This window comes from Orycteropus afer, unplaced genomic scaffold, assembly GCF_000298275.1.
Source record: "Orycteropus afer afer isolate SDZICR_OR568_19922 unplaced genomic scaffold, OryAfe1.0 scaffold00196, whole genome shotgun sequence".
NCBI lineage: Eukaryota > Metazoa > Chordata > Mammalia > Tubulidentata > Orycteropodidae > Orycteropus > Orycteropus afer.
The window spans coordinates 5,051,239-5,072,579 of record NW_006921783.1 but is presented as its reverse complement, the minus strand read 5'-3'; the positions used below and the strand labels follow the sequence as shown (position 1 = coordinate 5,072,579).

The 21,341-nt window shown below is 41.0% G+C and overlaps 1 protein-coding gene across 1 annotated transcript in view; it reads left to right on the top strand.

Moving 5' to 3' along the window:
• The window catches only part of ACACA (acetyl-CoA carboxylase alpha), a 260,973-nt gene that overhangs the window by 195,751 nt on the left and 43,881 nt on the right, over window positions 1–21,341 (top strand). Inside the window, exons 45-46 of the mRNA XM_007947891.2 lie at window positions 17,827–17,970; window positions 20,332–20,452. Of these exons, the coding sequence (XP_007946082.2) occupies window positions 17,827–17,970; window positions 20,332–20,452 (265 nt within the window). The remainder of the gene's footprint in view (window positions 1–17,826; window positions 17,971–20,331; window positions 20,453–21,341) is intronic.

Here is a 21,341-nt window from a genome sequence, read left to right as displayed (position 1 = left end):
ACCTTTTTTGAGTCTTCATTCTTTATGTTAAACATTGGGGTGAAAAATAAGAAGGGGTGCACAGAGGTTGTAGGAAAAAAAAAATCTTGTGTGTGCAAGTGCCGATCCCGTTGACCCCTTTGAAAATTGAAATAATGATAATGCGCGTCTCCTGACTGCATCAAAGTATCAGCACATCAGAAGCCAGGAGGCATGAAATGCAAATGATAAAGTGAAAGCAGATGGATTGTGCGTGATCGCCTGATGCCCAATGAATTTTAAAAGGTGCTGGTCTGCAAGGGGGAGGGCGGGATTGGTGGGGGGGGGACTGAAATAAACACGTTATCCCTGTGATTTTTTTTTTCCTCCTGTTCTTGACGCTCACTCCTGACAATATTTTTTCACACTCGAGTGAGCACCCACTCCATCTCTCTCTTCCTTTCTCCCTCTCGCTTTCTCTCTCTCCTCTCCAACTCCCTCCCTGTCCCCCCCCCCACCACCTCTTACACGTCTCAGGTCATGTCGCTGCAGCTCCGGTGGAAATAATAAGATATAAACCACGAGGTTGTTATTTGCATAGAAATAGCATGGAGCCCCAGGCAGCAAGGGAGAAGGACACAGGGATCATTTGTCTAAAATTTTAATGAAAACTTTTGCTGAGGCAGAGATTTTTTTTTTTAAACTTACTTTCTCCCTGCTTCTCTCCTATCCGCCCACTGCTACCCCTCCCCCATCACTGATTTGACTTAACATGGTTCAATTTGAAGAGAAAGGGTTGACACTCCACATATCATACTCTCATAATGCAGTAACATGTAAATTATTTGTTCCTTTAATAGATATGAAGCTGAAGAGACAACACATCCCAACTTAATACATTGCATGTATGCATCAAGCTATATGGCTGCACTCCATCTCAGTGTACATGTGATATAGCCAGTCTTTAGCTGATCTGTTTTTTAATAGTTTAGACCATCCTATCTTTTGCTTCCAAAGACTTCTTTTTCAAGGATTTCTTCCTGTAGTCAAGAGTAGTAACCTGCATGTAAAATATAAATACGACAGTGGTTTTCTGTTTATTTATTTTTTTCCTTAAAGGTAGTTTTACTGTACAGTTTTATTCGTGGAGCATCATCCTTTGGCATTCTCTTTTGTTCCAAAACCAGAAAGTGCTTCCCACATTGTATTTTTCTTTCTTTCCTTTTTTGATTTCAGTATACTTTATATACTCTCTTTTCATGTTTTTCCTTCTTTTTTTATTGCATGCAGTTAGGTGTAAAATTCAAAGTATTACCAAGTGGAGGAGGGATACAATATCTGGGTTTTCTTAAGTGTTGCAGAAGCAGATTTGATGTATGAACTAAAGACAATGAGCTGGTGATTAGAGGTAGCTGATTGTCTGCATTTGAAACTCAAAATCAAGAAAATCTGTGTGGCTCTTTGCTTCCCTCTGGAGTGGGCTAGTGGTGTGACAGCCATTATACAGATGGGAAGACTAACACTGTACAGAAGTGACCTGAGACTTTTTTTTTTTTTGGTAAAAACAAAATTGACAGAGACAAAACTAGATTCAGAAATTGAACCCTGTGTATCCCTGAATTTGATTAAAGAAAGGCTCAGTCCCCTGTGCTTAGTGTCCGAAGGCCTGAGAAGAGATGGTGTCTGGTCATTTTAATTTTTGTCCAAATGTTGTGAGAATGATGAGATAAATAAGAGAAGCTTCTAAGGGCTTACTTTTTCCTGTCACTCATGGTAATGTGTCTTATGTTCCTAGCTCTGGAACGGTAGGCTATGGGTGGCAGATTTTTCAAAATGCCTCTCTCCATGGTAAGAGCAATGGATGTGACAAACTACCCTACTTGAAGGGAGTCGTGCCATCCTGGCAAGCCTGTGTACTTGGGGAATTGATAAGATAGACCTTTAAGAAGCACAGATGATTTATAAGGTTATAAACTCCTAAGTCAAGGTGCCACTTGGACATTTGCAGTTAACTTCCAGATATACTCCCTGTTATGGTTGAATTGGGAGCTCTGGTAGCATAGTGCCTAAGGCACTTGACTGCTAACCAGAAGGCTGGTGGTTCAAACCCACCAGCTACTCCTTGGAAGATTGGGCAATCCTACTTCCGTAGTGATACTGCCTTGGAAACCCAAGGAGGGGTCGCTATGAGTCAGGCCGGCCGACTTGACAGCAAACAACATAACAATGGTTGAATTATGTCTCTAAAAATAGGTGTTGTAAATCTTAACCTCTATGCTGTGGTTATAATCCCATTTGGGAATGGGTTATCTTTGTAATGTTAATGAGCCAGGATTAGTGTAGGATATATTTTGAGTCAGTCTCTTTTGAGATACGAAAGAGATTAAACAAGCAAGGAAGCAAGCAGAAGAAAGAGAGCTGCCAACCCACGTGAAGACTGCCCAGGAGCTTTTAGGAGCAAAAGCTCAAAGAGGCAAGAACCTTCGTCTAGAGCTGACAGGGGTCCTCTAGAGCCAACACCCTGAATTAGGACTTCTAGCCTCCTAAACTGTGAGAATATAAAGTTCTGTTTGTTAAAACCACCCATTTGTTGTATTTGTCATAGCAGCCCTACGTAACTAGGACACTTCCACCCTGTTACTCCTCCGAGTTTCTGTTTAATGTGTTAACATAATCAGGTGGTGAATACCAAAACAAACCTAACCTGGTGCCATCAAATTAATTCTGACCCAGGGTGATTCCATGTGTTACAGAGTAAAACCACTCCGTAAGATTTTCTTGGCTGGGATTTTTACGGACCTTCCTTCCACCAGCACCTCTTGGTAGGTTCCAGCTGCCAACCTTTAGGTTAGTAGCTGAGTGCAGACCATTTGTGCCACCCAGAGACCTTGGACAGGCTAGAAGGACCTAGTATTAGAGGCAAACACTGATACAGACTAGAGCCTGCAGCTGTTCATCCATTGCCCCATCTGTACATAGAGAAATCAGAATTTGCAGTTTATGGCTTATCCTCTGGACAGCAACTGCCTGTGGGGGTAAGGCATGTGCCAGTGACTAGGGAGATAAGTGGGTCATAGATTCACTCAGGGAGTGATGTGTTACTTCCTTGTGGTAAGCATTTTAAAGTGCCTGCTCCTCTTATAGAGGGGGTGGGGAGGACAACTATAATCTCATTCACCTTAATGTGAGATCAAGCTCCTATTTCCACTGAATCTGCTACGGGGAAAAAATTCTATGATGGGTGTGGCTAGGGCTGTGTTAGCTGTTTAGGGAGCTAACTCTGCTCATCTTGTCTTTGAAACATAATACAAGTAAGTCATTCATCTCTGGATCTCAGTTTCCATATATGTATTTTTATGTCGCTGAGCAATATGAAATGTTGTTGCAGCTGACTGTATTGGGTACAATATCAGAGCTTCTCCATGAGCAGGACTTGTCTATAGCACCAATGGCCAACACTGTACAATCTCCATTCTTCCCCATGATTATGTGGCACACAACCAGACAGAATCATGGAGGCTAAAGAAGGGAAAGAAAGGTATTTAGCTCCCACTCTGAGGCAGCTTTTTAACTGTAACACAACTTAGAGAGATGGAATAGTTAAAAGCATGGACTCTAGAGCCAGAGTGTTTGGATTTAATTCCTGGGTCACCACCTGCTAGTTGGTGACATTGGGTGAGGTACTTAACTTCTCTAGGTCGCAGTTTGATTAAATGTAAAATGAGGATAATAATAATACCTATCTATTGGGGTCATTGTGTAGATTGAGTTAATATATGTGAAACACTAGTACTGTTGTAGTCTCTTCTAAGTAGTACATTTGGGGTCTTGTCTCATTGCAATTCATTGTCAAGGCCCTAGAAAGAAAATTATAAACCCAGCATTCTCTATACTGTCTGATTCTTTGAAGGCAAAAATTCCTTTAAGTGGTAGATTGCAGTCCTCCCTGTCACAGTACATTCATGTATCTACTTTCCCAATAGATGTTTTCTAAAGACAATCACCACACTTGGCAAAGTCATTAACATGAGAGGAACCATGTTTGATCATGATAGGGTAATATATATGTCAGTCATCTGTCTACAATAGTCCCCAAGGACTTGTTGATACAATAGCCCATAATCACTCTAAGGATCAGTCCAGCAATTTGCATTTTTAAAAGTCCCTAACTACCTATTTTCACAATAGACAGCCCCTGAACTCCCGTAGCTCCAGATGGGATCACTCTCCTTTCTAAAGAGGGCATTTTAGCTTTGTCTCTGAGTGAGCCTTGCCTTGCATTGTGAATGAGTTCTCAGAAAAGACAGCAATGGGTAGATCTCCAGTTTTCAAGCCCTTCCTCCACCAAAATATGGGTAAATTTGCTCCCAGTTTTCTGGTTATATTGTTTATTTTTTATTTGACATTCCTCAGGGTGGACAGAAAACTGTGCCTGGTATATTTTGATCCATTAGTGAGTTGTCCTGAACTAACGTGGCCTTATCATGAGCTCAGTGATTTGGAGCTCTTGCAGGGTGGGATCGCCATCCCAAGCTCCATTATGAAGTTGCCTCTCTCTCACTTCTTAGAGGGCTCCCTGTGGGCATAGTGACTTACAGAGTAAAACCATAGAACTTACAACAGGTACCGGTCTAGATAAAGCCTGTCCTTGGGGCATTGACCCAGGAGTTAACATATTTGATGACCTATTATAAATGTGTTCAAACGTTTTGAAGTCTTCCTTTGCATTGAAAAAGAAAAAAAACCTTGATCAGTACCCTCCCTGCTTACTACTAGATAAGTAGTTTTGAGTTTTATTTTATTTGGTTCTCTTGTAACACATTTCCCACCTTACGGTAATGACCAATGCAATGCAACACACTGCCATTAAGACACATCTGACTCATAGAGACCCCTCCTTGGGTTTCCAAGATGGTATATCTATGGAAGTAGATTGCCCAGGCTTCCTTCCGAGGAGTGGCTGGTAGATTTGAACCACCAGTCTTCTGGTTAGCAGTCAGATGCCTTAGGCACTACACCACCAGAGCTCCTGGGTAATGACCAGAGATGTCTTAATGTTAAATTTTCTTTTATCTGTAGTATTCTGTGATGCTACGAAGGAGCTCTGGTAGCATAGTGCCTAAGGCATTTGACTGCTAACCAGAAGGCTGGCAGTTCAAGCCCACCAGCCACTCCTCAGAAGGAAGATGGGGCAATCTACTTCTGTAGTGATACCGCCTCGGAAACCCCAGGAGGGGTCACTATGAGTCAGGTCCGACTTGACGGCACACAACAACAGCAATGATGCTATGAAGATTTACATTAATTTGTAGCCAGGGAACCATGTTTGGCTGTGGTAGGGAAAAGACAGATTGGGGTGGGAAAGATTCTTAAAAAATTACATATTGTTGTTAGGTGCCATTAAGTTGGTTCCAACTCGTAGGCACCTTATGTACGACAGAATGAAAAACTGCCCGGTCTCGCACCATTCTCACAGTCATTGCCATGTCTGAGCCCATTGTTGCTGCTGCTGTATCATTCTGTCTCATTGAGGGTCTTCCTCTTTTTCTCTGACCTTCTTTACCAAGCATGATGTCCTTCAGGGAGTAGTCCCTCCTGATAAGATGTCCAAAGTACATGAGTTGAAGTCTCACCATCCTCACTTCTGGGAGCATTCTGGCTGTACTTCTTCCAAGACAGATATGTTCCTTCTCTTGACAGTCCATTGTATTTTAGTATTCTTCCCCAGCATTCAAAGGCATCAGTTCTTGTTTGGTCTTCCTTATCTGTTGTCCAGCTCTCACATGCATATGAGGTGATTGAAAATACCATGGCTATGTTAGGCACGCCTTAGTCCTCAAAGTTAACATCTTTGCTTGTTAACACTTTAAAGATACATATTAGGGTATTATATACTGGTGAGATTATATATTAGTGATATGTTAGATTATTGCATTTTAGGGAGGAATAGAAGTTGTAGACCATGATGATTTAAAATTTTTTAAATCTTGTTTCTTATATAGAAAAAGAAATTCTATGTGTGTACGTATGTTCTTGCTGATGACAACAAGAGGCTATAGAACTATATATATTGGTAATAGAAGGATCCTCAAAAGTCTAACCACTCAACCAGTATTTGAATTTTCCCTATGACACTGCTGACGAATAGTCATACATTTGTGCTTAAAAAAAAACTCAGTTGTCAAGGGGAGTATAGTCCCTTCTGAGACAATCCCTTTTACCTACATGAAGTTCTTACATGTGGCTAAAATCTGTTTCCCATACAGACTGATATCTCTTTTAAAATAGTGCTCAAGATTAACAAAGAAATTTGCAATCCTGTGGTCTGACATAGTGGAATTGAATGGAACCAAAATCCTTTCCATGTACTTTTGCTTTCAGAATCTGGCCTTGTCTCAAGAATAAGTGCAGTGGAGATGAAAATGCTATTCAGAGATAGAAAAGACACTGGATTTATAAATAACCCTCTTGCTAGCTAAAAATATGAAATTAGCAGTAATTTCAAGAGAATCAGCCAAAAGTCAACTCCACTTTGAAGTGCTCTATGGAACATTAGAGTTCAGCTGTACTGGGTCATACACTAAAAGACACGACTGTTGGAGCCCAATTATCTCCTGGTTTCCTACCATCTGCCTCTTTGAAAGTCAGGATCCTGATACATGGTTGGAGGATAAGTCTTTCTGAGTGCTGTATTTTCAGATAGCAATTATAACTCTTTGGGTCCAAGGTTTGGTGGTACTTATTTCAGGAATTAGTAAAGGCCATGTAGACTGAGGCACACTAAAGCTCTAAGGACACACAAAGGAAGTTTAAAATGCTAAAATGATTACCCCCTCACTTCAGTGAGCAGTCTTTGGTCATTTCACCCATGTAGAGCTCTGTTATCTCTCTATCTCCAGAGTATCCATTTCAGCCTCCAGGATTCTGATGCTTTCTAAGTATTAAAAAAAAAGAAGGAATGTCTCTACTTCATAGGTTCTCTGGTATGCATTGTCTCTGCGATTTCTGCCTGTAATTAAATTTTGTACCTGCACTCAAACTAAGTGTGCTCTCAGGTCTTTGAGCATGGTCCCTTAGGAAGAGCAGTTTATTCCACTTTTTCATTTTCCATTCAGTCATTAAGTATCAGCGTTGATCTCCCCAACCTCTACTATTAAACCTTCCTATGTTGGAGTTTCTTCACCTTTCTTCCTTCTACACATGTTCGTAGCTCTGTCTTTGCAGATCAGTGTTTATTTGAAACTTCACTACTCTGCCTGCCCCTCTTTGCTCCCCTTAACCTTTCTTCTCCCCCAGCTCCAGCCTGAGACCCAAGTAAATTAGCTTCTCACCCTTGCCCCCAAGTAAAAAAAAAAAAAAAATTCCATACTCCTCCAACATATCTGTTCTTGGATTTGCAGTCAGCAGCCATCTCCAATAACCATCAGGCTGTCAGCTTTGTGGCTCCCCACTACCTCCCAACTCCCCCATCACTCACCAGAGGAAAAAGAGAGCCAGAGCAAGAGCTTGAAATATATCATGCAATAGTGTATCATGAATTTGTTGTGAATCACAGTGGTGAAGCAGGTTTATTTATTTCTGAGACCTTAAATCAATACAAAGTAGGTCTCTTAGTTCTGAAGCTGGGATGGAGTATGAAAAAATGAGCCCATTGTACTCTTAAAACTTTGGGGAAAGGAGATGACAGCTATATAATTCCATTTACCAGGCACCAGGGGCTTTAATGTGAAGGTGACAGGGAGCTCTTTGTGCATTTAGAGCACCATATCTTCTAAATAAAAGATCTGTAGACTTGATAGTGGAGCATAGCTCCAAGTTTAATAATCTCCAAGCATTAGACCAAGCCAATATGTTCCCAAGTCAGAGAGGTTCCCCCCCAAACACTCATAAATTAAAAGTGCAAGAACTGCACACGTTGGTAGATTAGAAATGCAAGGACTCAAGTCTATTTCTAGGAGGAAGACAGACTTGAGCCCTGGGTGTGCACAGACTGCTGTGTGAATATGATAAAGACTCAGGAAACTAGACTGTTTAGAAACCTGACTCCTGGCTGTTCATCATTCTAGGGAATGTCCCCTGTGCATGGATCCAAATCTCGCTGTGCCCCCTGTCATTCAGAGTGGCCGTCATCACACAGTCTAATCAGCTAAAGTACACAGTCAGTAGTGTTGAATTATGAAAGGAGAAGCTTTAAGAGCTGTTTAGATTGAGCTACAGATTACCATGCCTGTGCTTCAGGTTTTTCTGGTTGATTTTTGACTGGTTCCTAATTTTCGTAGTGTCTCAGTGTTTGGAATTTAAACCCTTTAAAGTAGTGTGCACTGACAGAAATTGAGAAATCGGTGTTATTAGGGGGAAAGAACTCACCCAAATTTAACAAACAGCATAATATGCAAATATGAGAAGCCAAGACTATTGAAACATATAATCAACTTTTGAGTACTTCATTTTCTATCTGACCCATTGGTAAAATATGCCTTTTCTCACCGGATAAAACAGATTTATGCAGCTCAGTAGAGAAACTCTAATATAATACGGTTTTATACTATATAGAATTACTAGTTTAATTCCAGCACAGGTTAAAAAAAAAAAAAAAAATTGAAAGAAAAGCCCATAGTGTCTACACTGGGGAAAACGAAAAAGATAGGAATGATCACTTAAGAAATCCACCACATACTACGTAACATTAATACAAAAGACTCTTTTTGCTTGTACTAGTGTGGTGTTGTTGTAATGTGCCATCAAGTTCGACCTGACTCATAGCAACCCCTCCTTGGGTTTCCGAGGTGGTATCACTGTGGAAGTAGATTGTCCAACCTTCCTTCTGAGGAGTGGCTGGTGGGTTTGAACCTCCAGTCTTCTGGTTAGCAGTCAAGTACCTTAGGTACTACGCTACCAGAACTCCCTGTACTGGTGTAACTTACTGAAAAAAGAAATCAAAGCTGAGCTTTTGGAGAGCACCAAGAATTGGAGCATGCATTTATTGCATGCCTATTTTATGTAAAGCTCTGTTCTTATCATGTGAGGATACAAAGATGATTCCTGCTTTCATGGAGTTTAAAATTTAAGCTTAAAGACAGTGGTAGGCTTTTCATATTTTTTAAAGGAAAAAAATAATCAAATTGCTGCCCACCAGGTGCAAATGGGAAAACACAAAGAGAAGGGCTGCCAAGATGAAGAGTTAGCGCTACTCCTTAAGAAGCCAGGCTCCTGTCTGAATTCTTGTGGCTTGCAACTGTTGGGCATAATCAATCAGTCATGTAGCCATCTGCTCTTCGGTACCAAACTCATACAGCTGTTCTACTCAGAAGTGGCACGGGGAGGTGAACTGAAAAAGTTTTTTATTTTTTGACTTAGATCTTTGAGAAAGATATATTTGATATAAGCCCGACATTCAGAATGTATAAAGAATTCTCATAAGGAAATAACCCAGTTTTTTTTTTAAAAAAAAAAAAAAAAAGGAAAACACATTTGAACCAGGGCTTGTTCCTCCTGTTCAGTCATGGCCAATGAAGTGAAACCAGAACAGACCCAAATTTGTAAAATACGGGTTTACCACAATGAACAATAACTGGTATGGGAAAAATTATGCATCAGTGTCCTGCTAGAAACTTAATTACTCTGTTAGGAAACAAGAGCAGCGTGCATGTTGCATAGCAGCCAAATCTCTTGACCGGCAGAGTTGGACACAACTATGCCCTGCTCAGAGATAGCAACCAACCACACCACGCTGAATGTCTGTCACACTCCACAGTCTTGGCAATAATCCAGTCTCCTTCACAGGGGACAACATAGTCCATAAAGGCAATGTCCTACTACTTTGAAGAGTAGTAACTGGGGTCTTAAAAGCTTGTGAGCAAACCACCCAAGATACAACTGTTGGTCTCTTCCCAGCCAAAGCAAAGCAAAGCAAAATGAAGAAAGCCAGAGGACTAATGAGCCATGTGAACCACAGCCTCCTAGTGGAGCCTGAGACCAGAAGAACTAGGTGGTGCCCACCTAGCACTACTGATAGCTCTGACAAGGATCACAGTACAAGGTCCTGGACAGAGTGAGAGAAAAATGTAGAACAAAATTCAAATTCATGGGGGGGGGAGGAATAACACCAGATTTGGTGGTCTGATAGAGACTAGTGCAACCCCAGAGACTATGGCCCTTAGACACCTTTAAAACCTAGAAGTGAACCCACTCCTGGGGATCATATAGCCAAACAATAGGCAGGCCTATAAAGTGAAGATTAACACCTATGAGTAATTTGGTCCTTTAAAACATTTAACTATTGTTGTTGTTATATGCTGTCAAGTTGGACCCGACTCATAGCAACCCCTCCTTGAGTTTCCAAGGCTGTATTACTACGGAAGTAGATTGCCCTGTCTTCCTTCTGAGGAGTGGCTGGTGGATTTGAACCGCCAACCTTCTGGTTAGCAGTCAAGTGTCTTAGGCACTATGCTACCAGAGCTCCCAAAATGCAGTGTTTACCCAGAAGTAACTTTCAGAAGACATGAAGGGGTAGAAAAGCTGGGTGAATAGAAACAACCCAGAGTGGAAGTAGGAAGAGTGCTGACACATTGTGGAGATTGCAGCCAATGTCACCAAATGATCTATGTAAAAATTGTTGAATGGGAAACTAATGTGCTTTGTAGACTTTCACCTAAACCACAGTAAACCAAAAACCCACTATCTTCAAGTCGATTCCAACTCACAGCAACCCTCATTGGGTTTCCAAGGCAGTAAATCTTTACTGAAGTAGATTGCCCTATCTTCCTTTCACTGAGTGCCTGGTGGATTTAAACCTTCTGGTTAGCAGTCAAATGCCTTAGGCACTGCACCACCTGAGCTCCTTATTAAAATAATAATTGTCCAGCACCAAACTCCTAAAAGGACTTACTACACCTCTTCTGAGGAGCTCTGGTAGTGCAGTGCCTAAGGCATTTGACTGCTAACCAGAAGGCTGGTGGTTCAAACCCATGAGCCACTCCTTGGAAGAAAGGTTGGGCAGTCTTACTTTTGTAGTGATACTGCCTCGGAAACCCAAGGGGAGGGGTCGCTATGAGTCAGATCCAACTCCATGGTAGTGGTTGCGTTGCATTACACCTGTTCTGAGGCTGTCATTTCGAGGCTTTGACCCATAATTTTTCCTATTCCAGTTATCATTCTAGTATACCCATATTTTACAAATTTGAGTCTTCTGATTTTGCTACATCGGCCATGCCTGAACCAGTTCAAAGCCCTGATTTGAACAGACATAGCACCAAAGAAGATGGCAAATAAGCACATGAAAAATGCTCAATGTCATCAAACATTACGGAGATATAAATTAAAGCCACAATTAAAAAAAAGAAAAACCAACTGCTATCAAGTCGATTCTGGCTGTGGTGACCCAGGAGTGTTAGAGTAGAGCTGGGCCCTGTAGGGTTTACAATGGCTAGTTTTTCAGAAGGTCGCCAGGGCTTGCTTTCAAGGTGCATGTGAGTGGACTTGAACCTCTAACCTTTTAGTTAGCATTGTTAAGGAAAGAGGAGGAAGTCACAGGGAGGAAATGGGAGAGAGCTGTTTATGGTGGGGATTGTAACTGGTGCCGTGAAACAAAATGTGTATGAACTATTGAGTGTAAGATGATTCTGCTTTGTAAATTTGCACCCAAATCACAATAAAAATTTTTTATATCTACTGATACCTGAAATAGCATGAGTGAATCTCAGATGAATTATGCTGGCTGAAAGAAACTAGGCTCAGAAGGCTACATAAGATTCCATTCGTGTAACATTCTAGAAAATGGAAAACTACCAGGACAGAAAGCAGATCTGTGGTTGCTAGAGTGAGTGGAGGGGACTAATTTTTAAAGGAGTGTGCAAGGGAACTTTTTGAGGTGATGAAGATATTCTGTGTTGATCGTAGTGGTTACATATGAATATGCATTTGTCAAAATTCATAAAAATGGAGAATTTTACTCTATGTAGATTATACTTCAGTAAACATGACTTTAAAATTTTTCCACATTTGGAAATAATTTATTGTCAGTACTCTCAAGTCCCTAGCAAATGGAGCAATTGATGAATCCCTGCAATGAGTGATTTTTTTGTTAGTAGTCAGCTTTCTCTCTGGAAGCCTATGCTTTTTCTCATACATTTGAGGAGGAAACTATCATGTGGCTCTCCTCTACTCCTTTTACATTAAAAATGAGTCTCTGTTCCTGACCCACTTCACTTTCATCATTACCATTGTCCTGCCCTCTAACGCATCCTGTGTGTTCTGAGGGAGCTCTATACCTCAGTAAGCAGAAGTCTTCCAGTGTTGCTTCGGACCTGTATTTCGATCTTTATTGCTAAATATCTTTTCTCCCGCTCGTAGCTCACTCACTTCCCCTCCCAGTTTACCCTTCAACAAACATGATCACGTCATAATTTTTCTGTTCATAGAGTTTTGGTCTTACAGTGGATGGTCTTGACTCCATCTGTGGCTCAAGTCAGAGGCTTTTTCTTTCTCTGCCAGCCATTGGTCACTGAGCACCTTCTCTAACTCCCAACCCTAGTTTACCTGCTGGCAGCCACACTGCAGTTTGCCAGGCACAGGAGTGGCAATATGTACACGGACAGAGGTAGTTGTAGTCCTGTGGCTATGTGTTATGAGACTATGTTTTGGAATCCCCAAACATTCTTGGTCACATAGGCATGGCTCCTGTCTCCCTAGAGATTTAATTCCATTCATCCTTGGGTATATTCTTTTTTTACACAGTAATATGTGTACCAGTTAAAATTGTTAATTGGAGATTGAATTACTCATCAGCTTTTAAAAATGTAGTCCTCACAGGTCAGGGAGGAGGGTGTGAGTAGCACTGAGTAAATGAGCTATTAGATTTTTTTCCTCCTTTTCCTCTTTTCTCTCCCCTTCCCTTTCTTCTATCTCATCCTTCCCCTTTTGTCCTTATTTTACCACTTTTTCTCTTCTTCCACTTATTCTTTCTAATAGCCATCTCTGCCTCAGCCATGCCCTTATCAATAATGGGGCAGATCCCAGCGTGACTTTAATATCTGGAATCATAGATGAAGTCCACTGATGACAGTTGCTCAGTACATTTACAAAACCCCTCCTCAGATCCTCTTGAGAATGGAAACATCCTAATGAGGTAGGTCACAGAGAGGATTTAGATTTGTGTAGCCTAATTCTTAGATGCAGGAGGAATTTTATTCTCTCTACTTGTTTAAATAGAAGATGCTCTAATTGTTTAAAGGGGAAAAGATTGGACAAGGTATGGGGGGGAGGGGTGAATAAGCAGTGGTCAAGTTCATTGTTTTATTCCATCTATATGCATCTTTATTTTTCACATCGTTAGCACTTGATTACAAATATTTGCCCATAAGTCTAAGAGTTCCCAATGTGATGTATATACCAGGGCAGATGTGATTTTTTAAAAATGGAGCTAAGTTGCCTGTGTGAAACTTGGAAATCTCAATGCCTGTGCTGACAAATATCCTGACAAGTAAATACTACACTTACTCAGTATTACATAGTGATTTCATTTGCACAAAACCTCAGAATGTTCTGCCACTTCAGTCAAATGTCTGGGGCACTGGGGAAAGGAAGAACGTGTTTATCTTGATCTCCAAAAAGGGATTTAAGGGAGAGAGAAAGCGGTATATTAGACTTTCATTGCCTGTCAGCTATGGTAAACCTGAGGTGTCTTCAGTACCTCTAGATAAGCAGCAGCAGAGGCCTTAGCATGTATATAAGACTGCTTTCATTTTTGCTTCTTATGTATCTCAAAAATTCTAAAGGCTATGTATGAAGCATCTTTGGTGGAGCCTTTAACAATTGAGTCTCTGCTGATCACTGGCTTTTATTTGATGTTCCTTAATTCTCAGGTCTGCCAACTGCAATGAATGAAGTGCTGGATGAGGCTTAACTTATATTGAGAGTTGATGATGATCCTCTTTCCTCTCAAATTCAGCCCTTCTTTCTCTGTGGGCATGGGGCAGGAGACCCTGAGATGGTATCCGCTCCTAATATTTCATGGTGCTGCTTTTCCACTTAGGCTTGGAGGGCACCAGAGTGGGGCCTCAGCACAGTCATCTCTGTTGGAATGGCTCCCATGTTTAAATGGTTACTGGTGCTTGCTGGCCAGATACTTACAAGTTTATTATCGTGCAGTAGAAAATGCAAGAGGAATAATGTGGAGAGGGTAACACAGCACACAGTTTGGCTGATATAGAAATACTTATGTCAACGTTTAAAAGATGGATGAATGAACCTCACCTTCATGAAAATATGTTGATGAGGGTTGTTTACCTCAAATTTTTTTGAACAAGGTTGGTAGGGTAACATATGGAGGAATGAAGCAGTTCTGTGTGTGTGGCTCTTTTCTTTGCCTTTGTAGATGCTGACCAGGGTTTGTGTAACTGCTCCGGCATGAGCATTTCAGAGTTAGGCAGAATAGATTTTGTCGTAGCCCGGATTCTGCTTCCTTGGTTGGAGCTTCTATTCCAAGTGAAGTATTCTAAAATCATTAAAACCACTTGAGTCTGTAACGACCCCTGTAAATCAGGAGCTATTGTGTGAGCCCTCATTCTCCCGGTGCATGCTCCAAACATACAGTCATTTGAGATGAACTGGAGGGGCCTGGCTTTCTCTTCACTGTTAAGTAGCTATGACTGTTAGCATTTGTTTGTGGTCAGTGGAGCAGGTTTCATTTCTGGTCTCCACCCCTCCACCCCACCCCCAGTAAAGCTGTTCAGTGAGAGCTATTTGGATACTTTTGTGGGTCTACCCTATAATTTTTGTCTTTAATTCCCAAATCAAGTGAATCTTCTCACATAACAAACATTTATTAGCCCAGAAATAATGTTCTTGGTTGTGTTAGGCCCTGGTTAGGTTTCTTTTTAAAACTAGAGAAGAAATATAGAAATACTGCTGCCCATGCAGAACAATGCCAAAATATCAAAACTCATGTTTCAGCTTGCAAGAGGGAAGACATGCTGAATTGCTGAACTCTTCTTCCTTCAAAGCTTGTCTCCCATTAGTTTGTAAACATACGGGGTGGGACAGGCACGTGGCAGAGTACTTGGAGGTAGCCTGGTTCTGGATGCTGTCTTTCTCCTTGAAATGAGGTGGAAAATGTTCTGAGGAGGGTGTATTTACAGCCCTGGTCTGCTTGGGGTCCTTTCCTTTTCCTGAGATTGGTCTTTCATCAGTCCATTACTAATTTTGGAGATGTGTAAGATCTTAAGTGGTTAGAGATGATCAAGTACGAGAGGCAGTGTTTCATAGGAAGGAGACGAGTGCCTCTGAGTAGAAAACGGCCCCTGCTCTCCTTTGCAGCAGGGAGCACTTGGCTCCTGACATACATTGTGAATTTTAGACATTCGGGGTCAGCCCAGTGTCTCCTTTTTATTCCTTTTCTCCTTTTCTGATTTTATTTTAATAATTAAAAATACTGCTGATCACACTGAATGACTTCTACTAGAGAGGCATTCTGTCCCAGAAGGACCAGTTGTGGGCCATCGGGTTTATGACGTCCATAAAACCAGAGCCAGATCAGAGCGTGGCCTCTGTGAGTGACAGGGTTCCTGCCTCCACCAGGGTCCCTCATCAACTGACTGCTTTGGGTATTTGTTTTGCTTTTTTCTTTCTGTTTTGTTTCGTGATGCATGTGTGAGTGTGCATGTGTGCGCACATTTAAAGATATAAATGAAACAGGTATGTAATGCCCTCTGCCTGTTAGAGAGACTAAAGCCATAAAAATAACAAACGGCGTGTATTTGCTAGAATGTCAAAGTTATGAGTTTATTTTGTAATGATGTGCTCCTGCCTTCATGAGGTAAACTGGCCGTGGCGGAGGTGTTATTAGTAATATGGACTCAGTGGAGCAGAAAGCCGAGTGACCGAGAGATCAGTGTATCAGTCAGGGAGAGGGCAAATGGAAAGAGGCAGCAGGAGAATGAGAAAAGAGCTGCAGCCTGGGCTGAGATTAAAGGCAGACGCGAGGAGGAGGGGAGCCCAGTGGTCAGATACGGTCTGCCCTGTTCCCAGGGCTCCTTCAGAGGAGCTGCCAGCGTGTGGCTCAGCTTGGGGCTGCCTATAAAGGCTTGTTCCCTGCATTTCCTTATCAAGGAAAACAGTAATCTGAGAGCAATTTCACCTTCCTTATTCCTTTCAGAAAAGTCACTTCTGCCCTTCCTAGCTAAAGTTAAATGGAACCAAAACCATCTGGGTCACACTGGGGTTATTACTTTGGTCACCAACTTTCTCTGCCTTTGGATGGCTGGAACCTTTCAAGGCTTCTAACAGAAAGGAGCAAAACAGTAAAATACAGGTAGAATGGTACTGTCTTTAATTTATTAGGTTCTCCCCAAAGATTGGAGATGAATAAAAGTTAGCAAGAGAAAGAAAGATCCTGGTTGATTTTTTGAAAAGGAGGAGGGGAGAAGGAAAGGAAAGGTAGAGGACAGCGAAAGCTCCACTACTGTCGAGCGCTTCCTGGGGCTCCCCCGGGTGACGGGCAATTACTCCACACTCAGCGGTTGGCGGTACTCAGTGATCAGGCTGCCCAGCTTCCATCTGCTGGGTCAGAAAACCTCCCTCCTTGAAAGAAATTATTAACTAGTCTTCAAGGGAAAAAGAAACCCTACAATTTCTAAGTCCAAGAATATTCTTTCTTTTTTCTTCTTTAAAGGAAACTTTGTAGTTTCCAATTGCAGATGCCTTTCGACCTTACAAGGGTTAAACTCCTCCATGGATTCACAGGAGATTGAGTCCCTGAATTCCCTCAAGCCTTGGGAGGGAAAAAAGGAGGGGAAGCGGGCTTGGGTATAAATCACCGCCATGCACCCAGCACACAAAGAGGACTTTACACTCAGAGGTTCGTGTGTGTTGTGAGTCGCTTCAGGGTTTGGCCAGACTTAGGGCCTGTGTGTGGGGACAAGCTTTAAAAGTCAAATTTAAGGTGAAAAAAAATCCTTTTTTTTTTTTTTTTTTTAAAAAAAAAGAAAGAAATGAAGAGCCCAAACCCCACAGCATTTCTTTAACTGAGCCTTGTCAGTAGAGACTGTCAAAAGAAAAGCTTGTTACCTTTGGTGTTTATATGCATGGCCGCTCTGCCAGGCCTGCAGGTGATGAGGTAGCCCTGTGTCTCAGGCTTCTAATCTCAGCCACCACTGTAGTTTCAGCTGAGAGCTGAAGTATGCTGAGGGTACTCGTGGCGACTAGCAAACAGAGAGGCATGCTGGCTTGCTTGCTTTTTAAAAAAAAAAAAAAACTGTGATTTGGGTGAAAGTTTACAGAGAAAATTTTTTCCATTCAAGAGTTCATACACATTTTGTTTCATGACATTGATTGCAATCCCCGTAATGTATTAGCTCTCTTCTCACTTCATCCCTGTGGTTACCGTTTCCCTATGTCCTCCTATCCTGTGTATTCCTGCCCTCTGAGTTGTCTTCTTGTACAAATGCTGCCCTTCTGATCTCCTGTGGTTGATTGTTCTAAGGATTATACCTACCTGGTATAAATGTTCACCTTACATGTCTGTCTCTTGTTTGGCTGGAAGCCACAGGAGTGAGTTCAATTCCAGCCCAAAGAGTAACTAGGGGCCATAGTCTCAGGGGTTTCACTAGTCTCTATAAGATCAGTAAACCTGGTCTTTTTTATGATTTGGAGCTTTGAGGCATGCTGGCCTTTAAATTGCAATTATGTATGCAATTGTTAAAGCCCTTTATTTCTAGAGTTTTCTCTTTAGGATGATTATCTAGATATTCTCCTAAAACAATTCACAGAGGTTGGAATCTCTGTCTTGTGGAGAAAAGAATCCGTGTTAGTGTGAATTAGGAAATAGACTTTGTAGAGACAAATGTCCTTCTTTTGATCATTTTTCTCTAGGTCCTCGGGCGGGAAGTATACACCTCCAATAACCAGCTTGGGGGCATCCAGATCATGCACAACAATGGGGTGACCCACAGCACAGTCTGTGATGACTTTGAAGGAGTTTTCACTATTCTCCATTGGCTGTCTTACATGCCGAAGGTGAGCACTTCCTGTCTGGCACTGATGTTGCCCACAGATATGGTTGTTTTCCACCACGGCTCACATCCTCCATGTTTGAGATCTCATCTTCAGGATAAAGTAGAGGACTTTTTTGTTTTAATGAAATATTTCTTTGAAAGCTATTGATTTCTCTTTTTCTTAAGGCCATATTTTGCCTTCTCTCTTTAAAATGCCTTTAGATTCCTTCAGAAACTATATATCCGACAAGAATCTGACAAACCAAAATACATATAAAACGTTGATGATTTAACAAAAAGACAAAATAATCCAATCATTAATGGTCACATGGTTTGAATAGACATTTCACCAAAGAGAGCATTCACATGGTCACCAAACACATGAAAAGTTGCTTCAGCATCATTAGCTATCAGAGAGATGCAAAACAAAACCACAATAAGATACCATTTCACTCCCCCTAGGATGGCTAAGTTAAAAACAGAAAATAACAAATGTTGGCAAGGATATGGAGAAATTGGAACCAGTATCCATTCTGGTAGAAATGCAAAAAGGTACAGCTGTTATTCAAAATAGTGTGTTGGTTCCTCAAAAAATTAAAAACAAAAACATCATATGACCCAGCAATTCCTCTTTTATGTATATGCCCAAAAGACTTGAAAGCAGAGACCCAAACAGAGACTTATATACCAGTATTCATTGTGGCACTATTTGCAATAACCACAAGGTAAAAACACCTTAAATGCCCATCAAGAGAAGAATAGATAAAGAAAGTGTGGTACATACATGCAATGGAATACTAGTGAGCCAACGGGAAAATGAAAGCTTGATACATGCCACAGTGTGGGTGGAACTTAAAGACATTATGCTGAGCAAAATAAGCCCATCACAAAAGAACGAATGTATGACCACACTTACATAAAAGAAAAAGTAAATGTATAGAGACCAAGATTTTTTAGTGGTTACAAGGGATGGGAGGGAGGAGGAAAAGGAAGGTTAATGATGATAGAAAAATTCCATTGATTAAGGGTAGGATTGCACAGCTGACTATTGTAGTTACTGTCAATAAATTGTATACCTGTTAAAAGTAGAATTTACAAAACTGGATGATAGATACATTTATAACAATGACCAAATAATAATAGCACTGTTAAGGCTGCTTATGTACAACAAAACACCTCATGGGATTTGGTTTTTTGGTTTGGAGGTTCAGGGTCATGGTTTCATGGGACATCTTGGTTAATGGCCTAATAACATGTTTAATGATTCTGTTCTACATTCTAATTTGTTACATAGTACCTGGGGTCTTAAAAGCTTGTAAGCAGCTCTCTAAGGTACAACAGTTGGTCTCTATTCCTCAACAGGAGAGTCAAGAATAAGAGGAGGATATGGAATGTCTGGTTCATTGCCTTCATGAACATTTGCCTCCTTTGCCACGACACTAGAAGTGCATGGTGCTGGCTATCATTTCTGAACATTTTGGTCCAGGATTCAATAGAAGGATCCTCAACAAAAGGGGGGAAATCCAGAAGAGAATTTCAAATTCTCATAGGCTCTAGACTTTCTGGAACCATGGAGGGTAATGAACCCTGAAAGTACTGCCCTGAGATAATCTTTAAACCTTAAACCAAAAGTATCCCCCGAAGTAATCTTAAAACCAAACAGTAGTTTAGCTTTACTAGTAAAGAAGGTCTGCCTTGAGCATCTATTTTCTTTTAAGATCTGTATCGGATCAAATTGACAACAGCAACTCAAAAGACTAGATGGGAACCTCAGGGAACAGTGAGTTTATGTTAATGAAAGATGAACAACTCAGAAAAGGGAGATGAGAATGATTGCACAACTCAGTGTAATCAGTGTCACTAAGTTGTACATGTAGAAACTGTTGAATTGGTGTATGCTTCACTGTATATATTCTCAACAACAACAAAATAAATAAAATTTAGGGGAAAAAAATGTATTTGGATTTCATTCATTAGGCCTTTTCTAATGTCTTCTGACCATGGAAGCCTTCATGGCCTATCTGGGCTCAGATCCCAGCAGCCTGGTAAGGAATTCTCCCCATTGTGGGTTTTTTTCTTTTGTAAAAGCCAAACATTCCCCCCCCCCAACAGGAAGTTTTTTAGTAAACATGAGCATACTGAATGAAACCAAGAATCACAATGTAACACTTTGTGCCAGGCTCCTAAAAGAAACTGGAGACCTGTGACAAGTTCCTGAGGGCTTGGCAGGCAATTGAAATGCTTCCAGGTGATGATTGGGACTATAGGGTATAATTCCACATGTGGACCCTGCCCTCTTTGTCAGGAACTGTTGTTGCTGAGTTGTAGTATAGGACTGTTGTTCACTGATTGCTGTACTCTTTCCTTCCCAAACTCCTTTTAGAGCGTGCACAGTTCAGTTCCTCTCCTGAACTCCAAGGATCCTATAGATAGAATCATCGAGTTTGTTCCCTCAAAGGCCCCATATGATCCTCGATGGATGCTAGCCGGCCGTCCTCACCCAAGTATGTATATGACTGAGGTACCTGTGGTACCCTGACCCTTAAGCTTTTAGTCTTCTTATCTATCTATCACTATTCAGTTCCTATACAATAGCATGTGACAAAGAAAACAGAATTACTAAGTACCTAGATATTAAAAAAAAAAAGCTGAAAAACAGCTATCTGAAGCAAAAGGTGGGAAATCCATTATGAGCACATGATAATGAGATTCACAAATCAGCTGTTGAGTTGTAAGCAGCACAGTCACTTGCACATGTCTTCTGTTGATTCTTTGATCAAAGTACTTAACACTTAATGGTTCCAAGACATAAAGACCTGTCAGTGTTAGCCATAAAATCATAGAGTGGTGAGCCCAGAATCTTTGACCATGTAGTTCCTATAAGCAAATAGAAATTCATCAGGTCAGTTTTAGAAATGATCCTTACATAAGGAGTCTGACTAAACCCTCTCAGCAAACTACTGCTGAGTACCCCACCTGCACGTGCCTTTATTTTTGTGTAATATTGGTAATGATAATTGGTGTTTGTTTCCGTTATTAATGTTAGATTTTTCATAAAGAGATTGTCCTAAACTTTAAATTCTGTAAATATACACAGACATAACAGACCCTTCTTCCAGGTTCATTTAATATCTATCTCTTGTCCCATGGCCGATTTTACTAACCTAAAAAAAAAAAAGGGAAAAAGAAAAAACTTACCTCCATGTACATTCTCATTTATCAGCCCATTTGGTTGTTTTAACAAAACTTATCAGGAGGCTCTTTGGTGAAGCCTCAAATCTCCCTGCTACATTTTGAATCTTTTTTTTTTTCAACAACACAAACGGCAGCTCTACATGTAGACTTCACCAGATGGAACACACAGGAATCAGATTGACTACATCTGTGGCAAGA